The 18,111-nt window shown below is 36.6% G+C and overlaps 1 protein-coding gene and 1 long non-coding RNA gene across 2 annotated transcripts in view; one reads left to right on the top strand and one right to left on the bottom strand.

Annotated features, from left to right (window-relative positions):
• The window catches only part of myom1b (myomesin 1b), a 66,659-nt gene that overhangs the window by 1,033 nt on the left and 47,515 nt on the right, over positions 1-18,111 (top strand). The window contains exons 3-6 of the mRNA XM_056462444.1: positions 9,619-9,776; positions 11,301-11,393; positions 14,195-14,283; positions 16,109-16,153. Coding sequence (XP_056318419.1) covers positions 9,619-9,776; positions 11,301-11,393; positions 14,195-14,283; positions 16,109-16,153 — 385 coding nt within the window. The remainder of the gene's footprint in view (positions 1-9,618; positions 9,777-11,300; positions 11,394-14,194; positions 14,284-16,108; positions 16,154-18,111) is intronic.
• Positions 4,716-5,989, bottom strand: LOC130232502 (uncharacterized). The gene is made up of 3 exons (XR_008838119.1): positions 5,928-5,989; positions 5,004-5,145; positions 4,716-4,886 (listed from the first exon to the last, which is right to left on the bottom strand). It is a non-coding gene; the product is annotated as an uncharacterized LOC130232502 (long non-coding RNA).

Raw genomic sequence — 18,111 nt, 5'->3', positions numbered from 1 at the left:
AAAATCCGAAAATGTGGTAAAAAAAAAAAAAAAAAAACGGTCGAGGGCTTTTCTTTTTCCGGACGGCTTTTGTAAATCTTTGGTTGTGTTTAGGGTGGGGCGGGTCAATCGGTAAAATCGGTTGGGTTCAGGAAAGGAGGAGGGTGGGTCGGCAGGGCCGATTGGCCGGTCGCGCAGTAAATCATTCAGCCAGTCGGACAGACAGACGTTCGTTCGACAGCGGCCTCTGGTGGGTTTACGCGAGAACAGCGCGGGCGCTAACAGCACTAGCGGGAGACGTCTGAGAAGCCAAAAAGGCGCACACAGCGGCCTCTGGCGGATTCGCGAAAACCAAAAACTGCAAAAATACATACCTCCCGGGACGTATTTCGCGGTCTCCAGAAACGTCCTCGGGACTACGCTTTCAGAATGAGCCTGGGTTGGTAAAAATGCAATATCTATACAGTTAATAACAGTAAATTAACCTTCCTAGAATTCACTTTAACTTAATAAACATACAGAAAAGATGAATTAGACCTAATTATTTCATGATAATCGAAGCTGAATGTAATATGTAAGAGAAAGAGACCAAAAATGTCCCTAAATACACATACTGCATACACATTATCTTTAGAGGTCATTTATGTAATGTGTTTTTATTCAAGGTTTTTGAAAAATAATAGTATATTATATATTGCATTATAGTATATATTATAGTACGTTAATAACTAATAAACACATAACCCATTATTACTCGTGTGATAGATTAAAGATATTATAATAATAACACTTTTGTGGATAACACTTCTAAACCAGTGGCTGTTTGCATGACACCTCTCACTGACACTGTATTGTTTTTAAATCTAACCAATAAGTAAAAGCATTTGACGTTGAATGTATTGAAAAATGACTGATATTAACAGTTAAAAAGCTGTAAAAATGCTACTGTACAAAACATAACCTGTTTAACAATTATTTAATTAAAAGTTTCCTTAATATCTCCGGTGAATACGTGTAAATTTACTTCCCAGAATTTCCTGCATATGCTTTCTGTTGACATTACTTTAATACTATAGTACAGGGGGTCACCAAACTTGTTCCTGGAAGGCCGGTGTCCTGCAGATTTTTGCTCCAACCCTAATCAAACACACCTGAACGAGCTAATCAAGGTCTTACTAGGTATACTTGAAACACCCAGCCAGGTGTGTTGAGGCAAGTTGGAGCTCAACCCTGCAGGGACACTGGCCCTCCTGGAGTGAGATTGGTGACCCCTGCTATAGTACATTACTAGAGTTCACTACAAGTTTTATGTGACATCTAATGTTGATGTTTATTGCATTCCTTTAATTGTATGTGTGTTACCGGGATGGTGTTTGATAGTGTGTGAATGACGCTGAGCTTCTTCTATATTAGTGTGTTTCTCTGTTCATGGTTTGTTTTGATACACTTTGGTTCATCATATGACTTTCTCATGCACATTTGCTTATGCTTGTGTTTTTGTTTGTAAAGTGAAGTTGTGTAGATGTTAGTATTTCAATAAAAGAAAAAAGACAAAAAACGGTATTTAACTGTAAAAAAACAAAAAGCTGTGAAACAATTCACCCTAAAAACGCTGGGTTGTAATCATTGTTTTTGGGTGTAACCAATATTTTACCCAATGTTTGGTTTGTAACCACATATTGGGTAAAAAAAAAACAATGTTTTTTTTCAATTAAATCTAAATGACACTTTTTAACCCAATAATTATGTTGGTCCATATTTGACCCAACTGTGGGTTAAAAACCACCCAGCATTTTTAGAGAGTAATTGTATATTGCATTATAAATTATTTAAATGAGCATGTTTGGGCTGGACTGTGATCCCCAAACATCTTTTAACATGAAATTTAAAACATATGAATAATTTTCAACCCAAGTTGGGTAAAATATGGAGAAACCCAACTTTGGCATAAACCAACCAAGCCCTTTTTAGAGTGTAAAATACAAAAAAAAAAGTTGCATTACTTTTTAATTGTATGTGTGTTACCGGGATGGTGTTTAATAGTGTGTGAATGACGCTGAGCTTCTTCTATATTAGTGTGTTTCTCTGTTCATGGTTTGTTTTGATACGCTTTGGTTCATCATATGACTTTCTCATGCACATTTGCTTATGCTTGTGTTTTTGTTTGTAAAGTGAAGTTGTGTAGATGTTAGTACTTCAAAACATTGGTGTATAACAAAAAAAAGACTAAATACGGTATTTACTGTAACAAAAAAGCTGTAAAACAATTCACCCTAAAAACGCTGGGTTGTAATCATTGTTTTTGGGTGTAACCAATATTTTACCCAATGTTTGGTTTGGTTTTACACAATGTTTTTTTTTTCAATTAAATGTAAATGACACTTTTTTAACCCAATAATTATGTTGGTCCATATTTGACCCAATGTTGGGTTAAAAACCACCCAGCATTTTTAGAGTGTAATTGTATATTGCATTATAAATTATTTAAATGAGCATGTTTGGGCTGGACTGTGATCCCCAAACATCTTTTAACATGAAGTTTAAAACATATGAATAATTTTCAACCCAAGTTGGGTAAAATATGGAGAAACCCAACTTTGGGTTAAACCAACCAAGCCCTTTTTAGAGTGTAAAATCAAAAAAAAAAAAGTTGCATTACTTTTTAATTGTATGTGTGTTACCGGGATGGTGTTTAATAGTGTGTGAATGACGCTGAGCTTCTTCTATATTAGTGTGTTTCTCTGTTCATGGTTTGTTTTGATACGCTTTGGTTCATCATATGACTTTCTCATGCACATTTGCTCATGCTTGTGTTTTTGTTTGTAAAGTGAAGTTGTGGAGATGTTAGTACTTCAAAACATTGGTGTATGACAAAAAAAAAAAAGACAAAATACGGTGTTTAACTGTAAAAAAAAAAGCTGTAAAACAATTCACCCTAAAAACGCTGGGTTGTAATCATTGTTTTTTGGGTGTAACCAATATTTTACCCAATGTTTGGTTTGGTTTTACACAATGTTTTTTTTTTCAATTAAATGTAAATGACACTTTTTAACCCAATAATTATGTTGGTCCATATTTGACCCAACGTTGGGTTAAAAACCACCCAGCATTTTTAGAGTGTAATTGTATATTGCATTATAAATTATTTAAATGAGCATGTTTGGGCTGCACTGTGATCCCCAAACATCTTTTAACATGAAATTTAAAACATATGAACAATTTTCAACCCAAATTGGGTAAAATATGGAGAAACCCAACTTTGGATTAAACCAACCAAGCCCTTTTTAGAGTGTAAAATACAAAAAAAAAAAAAGTTGCATTACTTTTTAATTGTTTTGACGCTTAAAAACGCCTATTATTATGACTTGAATTCAAATAAAATAACCCAGCAGTCTGTTTTGTTCATATTTAACCCAAAATTTGGTTGAAATTATTAAGCCTTAGATATCTTGTCAATATATTGTTGACCCAATGTTGGGTTAAAAAAACAGCATTTGTTTAGAGTTACAATACAAAAAAGTTGTATTACACTTGTATTGTTTTGATGCTTGTCACCCATGTTTACACACACAAGAACAGTGAAAAATCCTGACGGCGCGACATTAGTGTTTGTTTCATTTGCTGTACTTCGAGGAACGCTGTTAAACTCCTCTACATCTTCCCTATTTTTAGACGGAAAAAGAGCAAGAAAGTATCAAGACACAAACTTTATTTAGTTCTGATCCCAGTGCCAGCGGTTGGTGCCGGATTTCAGGGGTTGTAATGTTTTATGTGGATGTCTGTGGTGGTGTGTGTTAATCTGCAGTGTGTGTGTGTTAAAGTGACTATGAAACTACTGTTGTCAACAAGTGATGATGTCTTGGACGCTGAGGGAAGGTTATGATTACACCAACACGACCGCAAGGAGACATTTGAGCCTAATTAACGTACGTTCTGATGAAGGACGGACAGCAGAAATGCATGGGGAATCATTAGAAAGATTGCTAGTTTCATCTTCTGACAGTGATAGGTTTCAAATGACAGTATTTGTAATTCATTTAAGTCACATTTAGTCAATGCATGCTTATTGTAAGTACGTGCTGCTGTATACATTTTTGTGAAACTGCAAAAAAATCCTTGTAAATTAGCATTTTTTCTGTATTTTGTGATTCATTTTTGTATTTTCTTAATGCTTTTGTGTTGAATTATGGGATCTTGATCTTTTCCCAACAATTTTTAACCTTGAAAAGCTGGAAAAAGTAAATTTTCTGTGCATTTTTAATAGTTTACAGTGATATATTGTCTGGATTGGTGTTGTACTACTCACTTAAAACAGTTGGGTTAATAATAACCCAACAGGTAACCCATAGATGGGTCAATTTGGCACCGACCTTCTGTTGGGTTATTTTAACCCAATCCATTGGGTTGATAAGGTTAACCCAACAATTTGGGTTAAAAAAATAACTAATTTGTTGGGTTATTTTGCCAAAAAGTGGCTTAACCACTATATAGTAATAAATTATTATTATAGTAGTAATCTTTATATGTAAATAAAAAATACACCGCTTTTATTACATTGGCAATGCTTTATTTAAATCCATGAATTTAGTACCACTCCTTTCACAATAACAAACGCCTGAGAGCAGTTTAGTTCATCCCCAAGCAGCAGGACAAGAGGGTTCTGTCTCTGTTGCTCCTCCTCCTTTAAGTACTGAACGAAATACAAGTATACATACATGAATTAAATAAATGTCCAACATTTATTGTCATAAATAATGCACCTAGAATTCGCAAAATCAACAAATTCTTGTTTTGCCTCCTGGTATGAGGGCCGAACCATCTTGCTGCACAATCTGTATGGCAGTGGAGAAAGGATAGCTGGCAGAGTTGTTAAAGCCCCATCTCCAAAGTGGGATCTCCAAGGCTGTCTTTATATCAAAAAAAAAAATAAAAAAATAATAATAATAATAATAATTAACCTCATATCACAGGTGAAATGCTACAAATAGGGAATAAAACAGAGCTGTTATGCAGGATTGTCTCACCAGATGAAATGTTTGCTTGAACTGATAGATCCAAGGCTCTCTTCTCTTTTTTTGCAATACGAGAGGATCCGCAATGATGCATCTCCCCAAACCTCAAAAAGTTTCTTTGGTGTGTGGGTATAAAATACCCGTCCTGAGCAAACTAAAAATAAACAAAAACAGCACTTAAATCCACGCCATGCAAAGAGTACACTGGATTTATTAAAGGGATATTTTACACAAAAATGGAAATTCTGTCATCATTAATTCACCCTCCGCTTGTTCTAAATCTCTCCTCAGATAAACACAAAACATGATATTTTGAACAATACATGTAGCTAAACCATTCTTGGTCCACAGTGAAATTCCATAGCATTTTTGTCTTCGGTTGAAGTCAGTGGGGACTATTAATTTTTTGATTTGCTTTGTCCTTTAAAGTTATCAATTGTGGTCAGCAGAAATAAATAAAAAAACAAATCAACAACTTGAGGGTGAGTAAATGATGAATACAGCCAAAAATCAGTGAAACACCCATACACTACGGCCAATTTAGTTAATTAAAATTACCTATACTGCATGCGTTTGGACTGTGAGAGACATGCTCCTCTGACCCAGCTCCAGGACATGATGGATTCGCCTCTGCTGCTGAATGAGTGTATGGGTGTTTCACCGATTTTTGGGTGTATTCATCATTTACTCACCCTCAAGTTGTTGATTTATTTATTTTTTCTGCTGAGCACAAATGATAACTTAAAGGACAAAGCAAATCAAAAACTTCATAGTCCCCACTGAACAGAGGAGAAAATGCTATGGACTTTCACACCAAGAATGGTTTAGTTACCTCCTCCTCCATATACCAAATGATGTTCGCTCCAACCTTAAAACAGAAATTTTAAATTTGTACATGTATGCCGGACCAAATAAAAACTAAAATCATGTGTTTACCCAGTTTAGCAACGAAGAAAAGATAACTGGAAGGCTGCAAGTGGGCATCTCCAGGGGTACCTTAAACAGATAAAGAGAAAAAAAAAAATGAAAATGTGCACTTTTAGCTGCAGGATTAGTCTTTTATGCAAGTTGTTAAGGTGCATCACATTTGCAAATTTGGTGGGCAAATTAGGTCCATTTTACACGGTCAACTGTGCACTGATGTTCATCAGTGTGCTTAATTCTCATGCTCAGAAACTTGCAAAAGAGTCAAACTCCTGATAACATTTTCTACTGAAATAGCTGGAACCTGTCAGTAAATTTTCATAATGCAATAATTAATATAAATAGGTTAATGTCTGTAATATCGCAATTTACTTGGTCAAATGTTCCAGGAGTGAAGTTCTGAACTGTGCTTAGACTCTATCAGTCATCTGTACTCACCTGTGGCCTCATGCCTGATACAGAGTCTAATACCAAATTCACACTCAAATAAGCCACAGAAACGCCTTTGAAAGAGGCATGTGTGTTATTACACACTACCAGTGCTGTTCAAAAAAGTATAAATGCATTTACAGAAGAATTACAAATGTATAATTTGATTTTAAGACATATCGTGATGTAAAGACACTTTTACAGTATATGATACTGCTTAAGTGTGTGTATCTGTGCATTTGTACATCATGTACATATTACAAAATACAGAGCTGTTGTTTTCTCACCTTTATCAACATGATTATCAAGGAGGATTAAAACTCGCTCTATCCAGCGCAACCTACAGTGAACAAACAAACAAAAAAATAAATAAACAACAAATTAACATGAGCTGACAGTCAACATTTATCAGTTGAGTGGTTACAGCATCACTAAAATCTCACCTGAATTGAAAACTGGGCAAGGACATGTATGTTTAAGGGCTTTGTATTATAAGCATATATTACTACTATTATTATACAAAGCTAGCAGATGTTACAATTCTTATATATATATATATATATATATATATATATATATATATATATATATATATATATATATATATATATATATATATATATATATATATATATAATTTTTAGGCTTATATTTAATTGTTGTATGACATATATAACCGATTAAACATTTATATTAGCATCTAACATTATCAGGCTTGTGGTTTCATCAATGTAGGTTAGTATAAGATGTAGGGAAACTGCAATTTTCAGGGCCTTCAATAAAGTACACACAAATACTAATAATAACAATATTTACCTTTCAATAGTTAATAATCAAGTACCTTAAAATGGATAATGAATCTTCTTCTGGTAAAAGATGGTGTAGCAAGCTTCTGCTCTGCTCTTGTCCAGGAGGATAACGTCCTCACGTTGCGATCCATTCAGCGCCCTCTAGCGGCGAATAATAACCAATAATAATATAATGGTCGGATTCCGTACTTCTTGGGAAAACCAGCAACTTCCTGAACAAAATGTAGCACATAAATGTGTCTATATTAGCATTTAGTTGTTACAATATGGTTTCCTAGCGAAAGGACAGTGTTTTTTAAGACAACATAACATACCTTCAACAAGACTGGACGCGACTCCGGTTTGATATCTCTGCTGGGTCCTAAAGACAAAAATGACGGCGGAATATCTCAAATACGTGTGTCTTTCCTCCAAAACAACTGTAGAGATGAACGAGGAGGTAGAGAAAGCGTTTTTATCCGCATGTAGATCGGCTATGAAGCGCGCACGCTTGTATCATCAATAATTAAGAGTCCAGGTGAAACAGATATAAAAAACATGACACGAAGAGGCAATTTGCTGCATTTCTGCTCTAATTTACTGCATTAGAGCTTGCATAAACTTTATACCGCAAGAGCAACATCACGTACGCATATTGATTCAGCGGTTCTGTGTCAGTTCAATCAGTTGACTGTTGAAATTCAAAAATTGTAACCCAACTGGTTGAGTTATTAAATAAATAACCCAATAAAGGTTTAAAATAACCCAACAAAGCACCAAATATTTTTAACTCAACCATTGGGTTAAGTAAATAACCCAACGTTTTTTAGAGTGTAGCTTTAACTGGTGTTTTTTTTACTGGTGTTTGTAGTTCACTGGTTGAAAATAAAATCTCAGTGGTGATTTTATAAACATGTATATGCATTTTAAAATAACAAAACAATGTTTAATTATAATCCTGTAGTCCAAATTAGGCATTAGCAGTTTAAAATTGTATTAAAATTTTTTTACTCAGGCCAAACTAAAAGAAATAAGACTTTCTCCAGAAGAAAAAAATATAAAAGTAAATACTGTGAAAATTTTAGGGTGAGGGGGAAATTCGCGAGAGGGATAATATTTTTTCTTTTTCAACTGTCTGCTGTGCCCAGATCCATGAGAACGAAGAGTAAAAATATGGAGATCAATAAGTGCCAGCAACTAGCATTCTTCAAAATATCTTCACAGAAGGAATATTTTCTTCAGAATTTAATAATACTTTAATTTAAGGTGGTGTAATACACATTCCATGTGCTTAATTTAGTAATTGCAATGAATTATGCATAATTAACACTAACCTATATTCTAACACTAACTTCAGTCTTTTTGTTTCAATTGATTAAAAGCGGTCTTCTACTTGCTTTTTCATTGCGATTATTTGTGAAATGTAACTTTTTTATGCTATTTTCCATCAGTGTTTTATTAGGATTTAAATCAAGATGCTCTGAATTGCAGATTTAGCAACACAGGCTTATTGTGACAACGTACCCACGTACACATTTCTGGAGAGCACGAATTATGTAGCCAGAGCTACGTTTGGCTGCATTTTGTCTTTAAGATGAATGCTACGGGGCAGTATGACGCCGCCCACAGGCATGTTTCTTTTCGCGCTACCAGCTGACCGTTTACATCCGTGTGGACGGCTTTTCCGCTGTTACCAGCTTGTCCAGTAGCTCGTCGCGTATGTTGGTGGACTTGAGACGCAGAGAGGAGTTGACTGTGACAATGGGGTTCAAGTCTTGTGAAGAACAGCTCAAGAAAGCGGGTAAAGCAAAAGCAAAAGACAATAACAGGGTGAGAACGTCGTAAGATCTAAAAACGTGGTAAAAATCAGGCGGCAGCGAGGGCTTTACTTTTTCTGGATTGCTTTTTAAAACACTGTTAGTTGCGTTTAGGGAAGGTGGTGGAAGCTGGTCAGTCAGTGCTTTTGAAAACACTATGAGTTGGGTTTAGGGATCGGTCAGTCGGTTGGTCGGTCGGTCGGTCGGTCGGTCAGTCAGTCAGTCAGTCAGTCACTCAACAGCGGCCTCTGGTGGATTTACGTTAGAACAGCAGGCGCGAATGGCATCTGCGAGAGAAATTTGAGATCTGTAAAAGCGTACACAGCGCCCTCTGGTGGATTTGTGAAAACAAAAACTGTAAAAAAAAACAGACCAGCGGATGTAATTCGCGCTCTCCAAAAATGTATACAGAGGTACGTATCAATAATAAGCCTGGGTTGAGATTTAGGCTGCAGCCTCAAACACCCACTATATCATCCTGCTTTAATTCATTACTCCCTGTTTCAGGTACAAAACAATGTCAGCATTGATCCCATGTCCAATTCTTTTTTATTTCAGCCAAACTAAAAGAAATAAGACTTTCTCCAGAAGAGAAAATACAACAGTAAATACTGTGAAAAATTTGCAAGAGGGCTGATAATTTTGTTTTCAACTGTTTGCTGTCCTCAGATCCATGAGAACGAAGAGTACCACAAACGTCAGAACGAGGACAGCCTGATGCACACACCCGAGTTCGTGATCAAGCCGCGCTCACACACTGTGTGGGAGAAACAGTGTGTGCGGCTCCACTGCACCATCTCAGGATGGCCCGACCCGCGCGTCGTCTGGTGAGTGAGCTACAATAAACAAACGCTTTGACCTCCTCCCATAATTATTGATTTAGTTAAAGGGATAGTTCACCCAAGAATGAAAATGACCTCATCATTTACTCTCCCTCATATTTGACTTAATGTTAAATGACACATGAAAAGAGGGCGGAGTCTGGTGAAAAGCGGTTCCAGAAAGCAGGTAAGACAAAAACAGAATAAAAAATAAAACAAACAAGTAAATAGCAGGGTGAGAACGTGGTAAAATCTGAAAACGTGGTAAAAAAAAATCAGACGAGGGCTTTTCTTTATTTGGATTGCATTTGAAACGTATTGGTTGGGTTTAGGGAAGTGGGTGGGTGGGTCAATCGATAAAATTGGTTGGGTTTAGGGAAGGAGGAGGGTGGGTCAGTCGATTGTTCGCTCAGTCAGTCAACAAGTCAGTCGACAGCAGCCTCTGGTGGGTTTACGCGAGAACAGCAGTTATAAATGGCACTCGCGGGTGAAATTTGAGATCTCAAAAAGCGTACACAGCGGCCTCTCGTGAATTGGTGAAAACAAAAACTGCAGAAAAAAATGTGCCGCCGGGTCGTATTTCTCCGATCTCCAGAAACGTCTGTAGAGGTAAGTTTTCAGAATGAGCCTGGGTTGGTTTCCACTGTCAAAAGGTACATAAAAGCGACCCCTACCATACCATATTTTGGACACCCTTTGCAAAGGGTACCAACAGGCCCAAAGGGTACCATAAGGCAGAGCTAGACGCGCAGCTGAACGCTATTGGTTTACAGAGACACGTCACTCACAGAAGCAGGAGAATGAAAACAAAGGAAGCGCCATTTTTAAAACAGCCAAGACATTACACCATAATTATATATACATAACTTTGTGTTTATAATGTTTAACTAATCACCTTTTGGACTGTTATGAACTCAGAATGACGGAAAAACTCTATAACAAGAGGTTACATGTGCTGCTAAAGATTAAAGACACATATGAGAGGTTTGCACTGACAGTAGGCTATATTTCGTGTTGTTTTTGAACCCGAATAAGGACTAAATGTCTGCTGTGTGTAATTCTTCTGTAATTGGTAACATATCAGAGACTGTGAGGGTCTGTGTGTGTTTATATATGTTCATTTATTTATTTATTCCATATAATCACTGACGTTACAGTAAGCTATTTCGCAGTCATTGATCTGCAGTTATAATCAACTCATGTTCATAGAAAGGTTAGTAATGAACATTTATACTTGAATATTTATGTTTAAAGCATCTGTGTTGTGAGAAGTACTTCTTGTATGAAATGTGAACGACCTGTACGGCTTTACTGTGACACTTCCTCGAGTAAAAATGACGTCATTTGAAACTTTCTGTCATACACCACGCCCACCAAAAGAGTACCCTTTTGGCAGTGGAAAAGCAAGGTTGATAAAGGTGACCCGTACCGACCTGTACAGTACTGTACCTCTCAGTAGAAACGGGCCATAAGAATCAAACGTATACCATATTATCCTGCTGTATTTTAATTCATTACTCTCTGTTTCAGGTACAAGAACAATGTCAGCATTGATCCCATGTCCAATCCAGGGAAGTACAAAGTGGAGAGCAGCTACAATGTGCACTCGCTGGAGATCAACAGGTGACACATGTGAACTTCAGTATTCGCCAAACATGTTGGGCCAGCCTGATCTCACTATTTTACATGAAGTCAGTTTTTAAAAAGGTTTTTTTTTTTTTTAAGGTTTTAAAAAGGAGGCCAACCCCAGCCCTAAACCAACCCAACCGTCATTGTGGGATGAGCAAATCGTACTAACTGTCGTTGTATAAATAAGACTGTATGAACTCACACAAATTAGCCACTAAATCAAATAATTACAAATTGCCGTGAGATTGGGTTGGATGGGCCCTATCATACATCTGGTGCAATAATGTAGCAGGCGCAATGCAGTTGTGCAACAGTGGTGTAGACCTAAAAAAAAGGTGGTGTACTATTACCCACCCAATCCAAATTTTAAAAGTTGTCAAATAAACAGCTAAAGTATATATATATATATATATATATATATATATATTTTTTTTTTTTTTTTTTTATCTAGAAAACAGAAGCAAAGCACACTTCTTCAAAAAACCCAAATACTAGCCTATACTCAAGTACATTTTGAATGGAATGGAAATAATGGAAATGAATGGCTGAATGGAAATATAGGAGGGCTAAAGCGACTGTGCTGTTTTATAATTTTACGTGAACGTTTCAGTGAGACATCATTCAGCTGATTTGTTGTGATCTTCGAAAAACCCATGAAATGTTCTCACAGCTGCTGCGGTCGTCAGGGGGCGGGGAATGACGCAAATTAAACAAAACTGCCCCAACTGCGACCAATTAAGATGAGAGTTAAAAAACATTTGGTATAAAGTTAAAGAAGACGCGAATACACATAAATTAGGGAAGTTTAATCACCAAAACAAGTGAGTATACCGAGGGTATGATCCTCAGAAGTCGTAATACCCAAACAGCTTGTGGAAAAAAGCAGGCATACTGAGTATACGTGAGTATAACAAGGACTACACCACTGTTGTGCAAATGTTTTTTTTAGCCCGGTGCATGTATCATCCTCCTGTCCTGTGCCATGTTGTTTAATAGCAAATTAATTTGTGCTCATTTGTGGTCGGGAAAGGAGCTGTGATGCAGCACATTGTTGATGTGCTGCCATTTTAAGGCAACTAAACTAAACCCCACCATTAACCAACTAAAAGCTGCTCTGAAGTCAATTGCACAGTTTATTTTGTTCTTTAAAGACTGCGTTAGTAATAGTGATAGAGTTTATTGTAATATACTATAGTATATATAGTAATCATTCATTCATTTTCCTTTGGCTTAGTCCCTTTATTCATCAAGGGGTCGCCACAGCGGAATGAACCGCCAACTTATCCAGCATATGTTTTACAAAGCGGGGAAACTGGGAAACATCCATACACACTCATCCATACACATACTGTGCACCACATGTGTCAAAGCCAGCTCCTGGAGGGCGGCAGCTCTGCACAGTTTAGTTCCAACCCTAATTAAACACACCGGATCAAACTAATTGAGTGCTTTAGGCTTGTTTGAAACCTACAGATAGGTGTGTTGAAGCAGGGCTAGAGCTAAACTCTGCAGGGCTCCGGCACCTCCAGGAATTGACTTTGACACCCCTGACATACACTATGGAAAGAGATTGATTGACAGTGGTCTACAGCCAATCAAGACGCCGAACACAATGCACTTATCAGCACGCAGAACACAATGCGCTGTAGAAAAAAAAGCATGTCGAATTGCACAAAAAAAAAAAACGCAGAGACTGCGAGGTGAAAGTCGAACCTCATAGCGAGGGACCACTGTATTGACAATAATAGTCATTATTAGTCATTATTGCAGCAAATATTAACCATCAATGACTAGTCTATTTATGGACTATTATTACATTTAGTCATGGTTTAGGCAAGATGTCTATGTTAAAACATCTAAAAAAAGTTTGCTGGAAATACACTCGTGATAAATTACAAACCATTTAAAAAGCTGATTATCATGAAATGTTTCAAAAAGGTTTACAATTTGAGTCCGGTTGTTGCCAGCAGCCATTTTAAGGATAGCTTGTGATTTGGTTTTACTTTAGTGTTCATCTATGTAAAGCGACTTTGATAATCAATAGAAATAATATTAAAATAATGTTTTAGAAACATTCCTGTAACGCTGAAAGAAAAACGTAATTAGAACATTAATATAATGTGGATGGAATGCTCTAATGCTTTGCATGTTTACATTATGAATTTAAATAATTTAAATTTAAACAGCATCATTCATTCATTCATTCATTCATTCAGTTATTTTCTTTTTGGCTTAGTCCCTTTATTAATCAGGGGTCACCACAGCGGAATGAACCACCAACTTATTCAGCACATGTTTTACGCAGCGGATGCCCTTCCAGCTGCAACCCATCTCTGGGAAACATCCATATGCACTCATACACTATGGAATATTTAGCCTACCCAATTCACCTGTACCACATGTCTTTGGACTATGGGGGAAACCAGAGCACCCGGAGGAAACCCTTGCGAACGCGGGGAGAACATGCAAACTCGACACTGAAACGCCAACTGACCCAGTCGAGGCTCGAATCAGCGACCTTCTTGATGTGAGCCGACAGCACTACCTACTGCGCCACCGCATCGCTTATAATAGTGTTATTATAACAAAAAACATGTTATACGTCATTTATAAAACTGGACATCCGTAACATTAAAAAAACAATATTGTACTTAATGGCTTAATAACTTAATAACTTAACGGCAACATTAAGGGAACGTTTATAGAACCTAAAATTGTTAGCTGGGTTAAGATGCTTTGTTAATGTGGGTACAGATGTGCTTTTGTGTGTTTAACATGTCTGTTTGTAATTCCAGGTGTGATTTTGATGACACCGCGCAGTATCGAGTGTCTGCCATGAACAGCAAAGGCGAGAACTCAGCTTATGCTTCTGTTGTCGTCAAAAGTAAGTGTAAAATAAAACATCCTAACATCTCTCTTATAACTCGAAAGCATTAAACTCTGAGACATTGTGCCAAAACATGCTTGAAACATGGTTTAAAGTGGGAGATTGTGCTAAAATAAGTTAGCAATATGCAAGCAACATGCTGAACAATAAGTGTGCAAGTGTTAAATTATGCTAGAAACATGATTTAGGAAACGTCAAATTATGCTAGCAGTGTGTTAAATCAAATCAACAATGTGCTATAATGTGATAAATGTGAAAAATTACAATAACATGCTAAGAAATGCTAACAGAGTTAAATCATGCTAGAAATGTTGTAACATTGTGCTAGTGAGTGTGATAAATGCTGGAAACATGCTGGAAAATGACAATAGCATGCTGTAAACATGCTAAATGTATATCATGTGTATCATGCTGTAAACATGCTAAACAATGAAAGTGTGATAAATGCTAAAAACATGCTGTTAACATTTTTAAAAAGATAAAACATGCTAGCAATGTGTTAAATCTTGCTATAAATATGTTAACAATGTGCAAGTTATGGTCATAAAGGCTATAAATATGATGAATGCTTTCAGTGTGTGTATCATGCTGTAAACATGCTAATAATGTGCTAATTAGTGATAAATGCTAGGAACATGCTGGAGGAATGGCAATAACATAGTAAAAAATGCTAGCAGTGTGCTTAATCAGGCTAGATACATGCTAATAATGTGATATTGAGTGTGATGAATGATGGATGCATGCTAGAAACATGCTGTAAACATTTTGGAAAACACTAAAACATGCTAGCAATGTGTTAAATCATACTAGAAACATGTTAACAATGTGCTAGTCAATGTGATGTACTGTATGTTGGAAACATGTTGGCAATAACACACTAAGAAATGCTAGCAGTGTGTTTAATAAGGCTAGATACATGCTAATAGTGTGGTAATTAGTGTGATAAATGCTATTAACATGCTGAAATATGACAATAAAATGTCAGCCATGTGTTAAATCATGCAAGAAACATGCTAACCCAGCTGCACTGCTGAAAACCCCCCAGCTTAAACCAGGCTGGGCTGGTTGGCTGGTTTTAGCTGGTCAACCATGCTGGTTTTAGAGGGGTTTTGGCCATTTCCAGGCTGGTTTCCAGCCATTTCCAGCCTAGTCTTAGCTGGTCAGGCTGGGAGATGACCAGCTAAAACCAGCTTGACCAGCCTAGCCAGGCTTGGAGCCCAGCCAAAACCAGCGATGTCCAGCTTAAACCAGGCTGTTCAAGCTGGTTTTATCTAGTTTTAGCTGGTCATTTTCCAGCCTGACCAGCTAAGACTTGGCTGGAAATGACTGGAAATCAGCCTGGAAGTGGCCAAAACCTCTCTAAAACCAGCCTGGTCAACCAGCTAAAAACAGCCAACCAGCTTTGAAAGCAGCAAGACCTGCACACCAGCATCAAAACATACCTTACCAGCATATACCAGTTTTTTTCAGCAGGGAACAATGTGCTAATCAGTGTGATGCATGCTAGAAACATGCTGTAGACATCTGTAAAATACTAAAACATGCTAGCAGTGTAATAAATCATACTAGAAACATGTTGATGTGCTATACAGATGTGATAAATGCTGGAAAATTACAGTAATATGCTGAAGCATGCTAGCAGTGTTAAATCATGCTAACAGTGTTGTTATTCTATAAAGATAATAGCAATGTGCTAAGACATGTTTTCAGTGTGCTAAATCATGCGTATGCATCAGGTTTAGGAATGTGGTTACTTAAATGCAAACTGCCTTCATTAATAATTTGACAAAACATTTTGGCTTGTCTTTTGGGTGACATTTAGGATTCAAAGGAGAGTTTGATGAATCTCTGCCATCTCCCAGACTGCGTATGTATTTCTGAATCATACAAGCTGTTTTCTCTTTCTTTCTGTACACAGTTAAAGTACGCATATGTGCTTTGCTTATGTGTGTCAATCTATGAGCATGAGACTGAAGTGTTTAATGCTGGCTGGCTAATGGTTATTTTGTTTCCAATTCACTGGGTGCAGAAAGCAGAAAGTTCGGCTTTCAAGGTAATCGTGGTGACGGTTTTTATGTAATCTTCTTGTTGGTGTTTTAGTCTCTCCTGTTTACCCTGATCATCTGAAGTGCATGATCGCCTCTTCTCATTGTTTTACTTCTCTATCTTTGTTCATTTCATCTAGATGATGGCATTCAGGATTTGTTGAACTTTGTTGAAATATTTAGAAATTATGCAAACATTGCATGCATGTTTGCAATCTTAAAATATTTAGTTTTACTCTATCTTCCAACATTTATAAACCCAAGCTTTACAGTTAAGCCATTACTACAGTACATGAAACATTTTCTATCTATCTATTATAATTATGATAATAACTATCGCAGTTATTTGAATGCAACTTGCTTGCTAGTAATTATCACTAAAAAAATTGATAAAAAAATATCTGGCAACCTAAGACTTTCGTTAAAGGAAGGAAAAAACATTGTAAACAAGTTTTTATTTGTTATATTAATATTTCTTCAGTGTATACTGGAATCTATGCATACTTTAAAATATTTTAATGCAGACTAGTCAAAGATTTTGATATCAAAACAAAACCTTTTTCTGAACTTTTGATAAAAGATATAACTTATAAAAGAATAGCATTCATATAAAATATTACTTTTTATTCTTCGTTTCCAGTTTCTCTGTGTGTATTTGTATTCATGGTAATTGAAAGCCCAATCCCAATATTATTTTGTACCCTACCGCTTCCCCTTGGACCCTTGAAACAGAGTGTGAAAGGGAAGGGCTTCAAATTTACCCCTAAGAAATGGCACAGCACTACAACACCCGCACATGTCATCGCGAGCTCTTACTTCATTTTAGATTGACAGCCTGATCTCACGAGAAAACGTAAGTATTTTACGTTTTGACAGTTTAGTGGCTAATTCGTACGAATTCGTACGAGTTCATTCGTACGAAATTATACGATTTTAAAAAGGAGGCGTGGCACCTAACCCCACCCCTAAACCCAACCGTCATTGGGGGATGAGCAAATCGTACGAAAATGTACGAATTAGATTGTACGAATTCATACGAATTAGCCACTAAATCAAAAAGTTACGAATTGCCGTGAGATTGTGTTGAGATTGACGATGGCGACTGCTGTAATTATTCCAGTTGCATTATCTTTTGGTATCTATCTTTAGGAAATCACCCAAGTTGTTTTAGGGGTTTATCGTTTTTTCAAAAAGCATGACCGTAAAACACGAATGTCGTTATGAATGTATTAAAACTAGTTCTGTCAATTCATTAAAAAAATTAACTAATAAATCTCACTTTTAAAAAAATTAATGACGACTAATCACATTTAAAAGACTGAAACTTGTAAATTCAAATCTAAAATTAATGTAAACGCAAGACAAAAACTAATTAAATTCAAAATATAATTGTTTATTAGAATTTTTGTTTAACTTTTAACACAGATTTCTTCATGTAAACAACATACCCACAATAAACCATCAAGATCCTGGCTTAAAGCACTAATTAAAACGTCTGCAGCCATGTTGCAGTTGTATTTTCAGAGCCCTTGTTTTCGAGTGTGGTCTTGGAAAATCTCAGTTTCGAGGACTATCTAGCCCTCCCCCTTAGCCCTACATCTTTAAGCTAAAGAGAATTGGGACACCTAGCTATTATTTTGCTTGTTCATGTGAAGAGGTAGGGGTCTCCCAATTCTCTTTAGCTTGAAGGTGTTGGGCCTTAGGGGAAGGGCTAAGGGGTAGAATTGGGATTGGGCGTCTCGTTTTCTCTTTTCTTTTTTTCCCATCTCAATTTGTTAAT

The sequence above is a fragment of the Danio aesculapii genome, chromosome 7 (assembly GCF_903798145.1).
Source record: "Danio aesculapii chromosome 7, fDanAes4.1, whole genome shotgun sequence".
NCBI lineage: Eukaryota > Metazoa > Chordata > Actinopteri > Cypriniformes > Danionidae > Danio > Danio aesculapii.
Note: the sequence above shows the minus strand (reverse complement) of the source record. Positions and strands in the feature narration are given on the sequence as shown.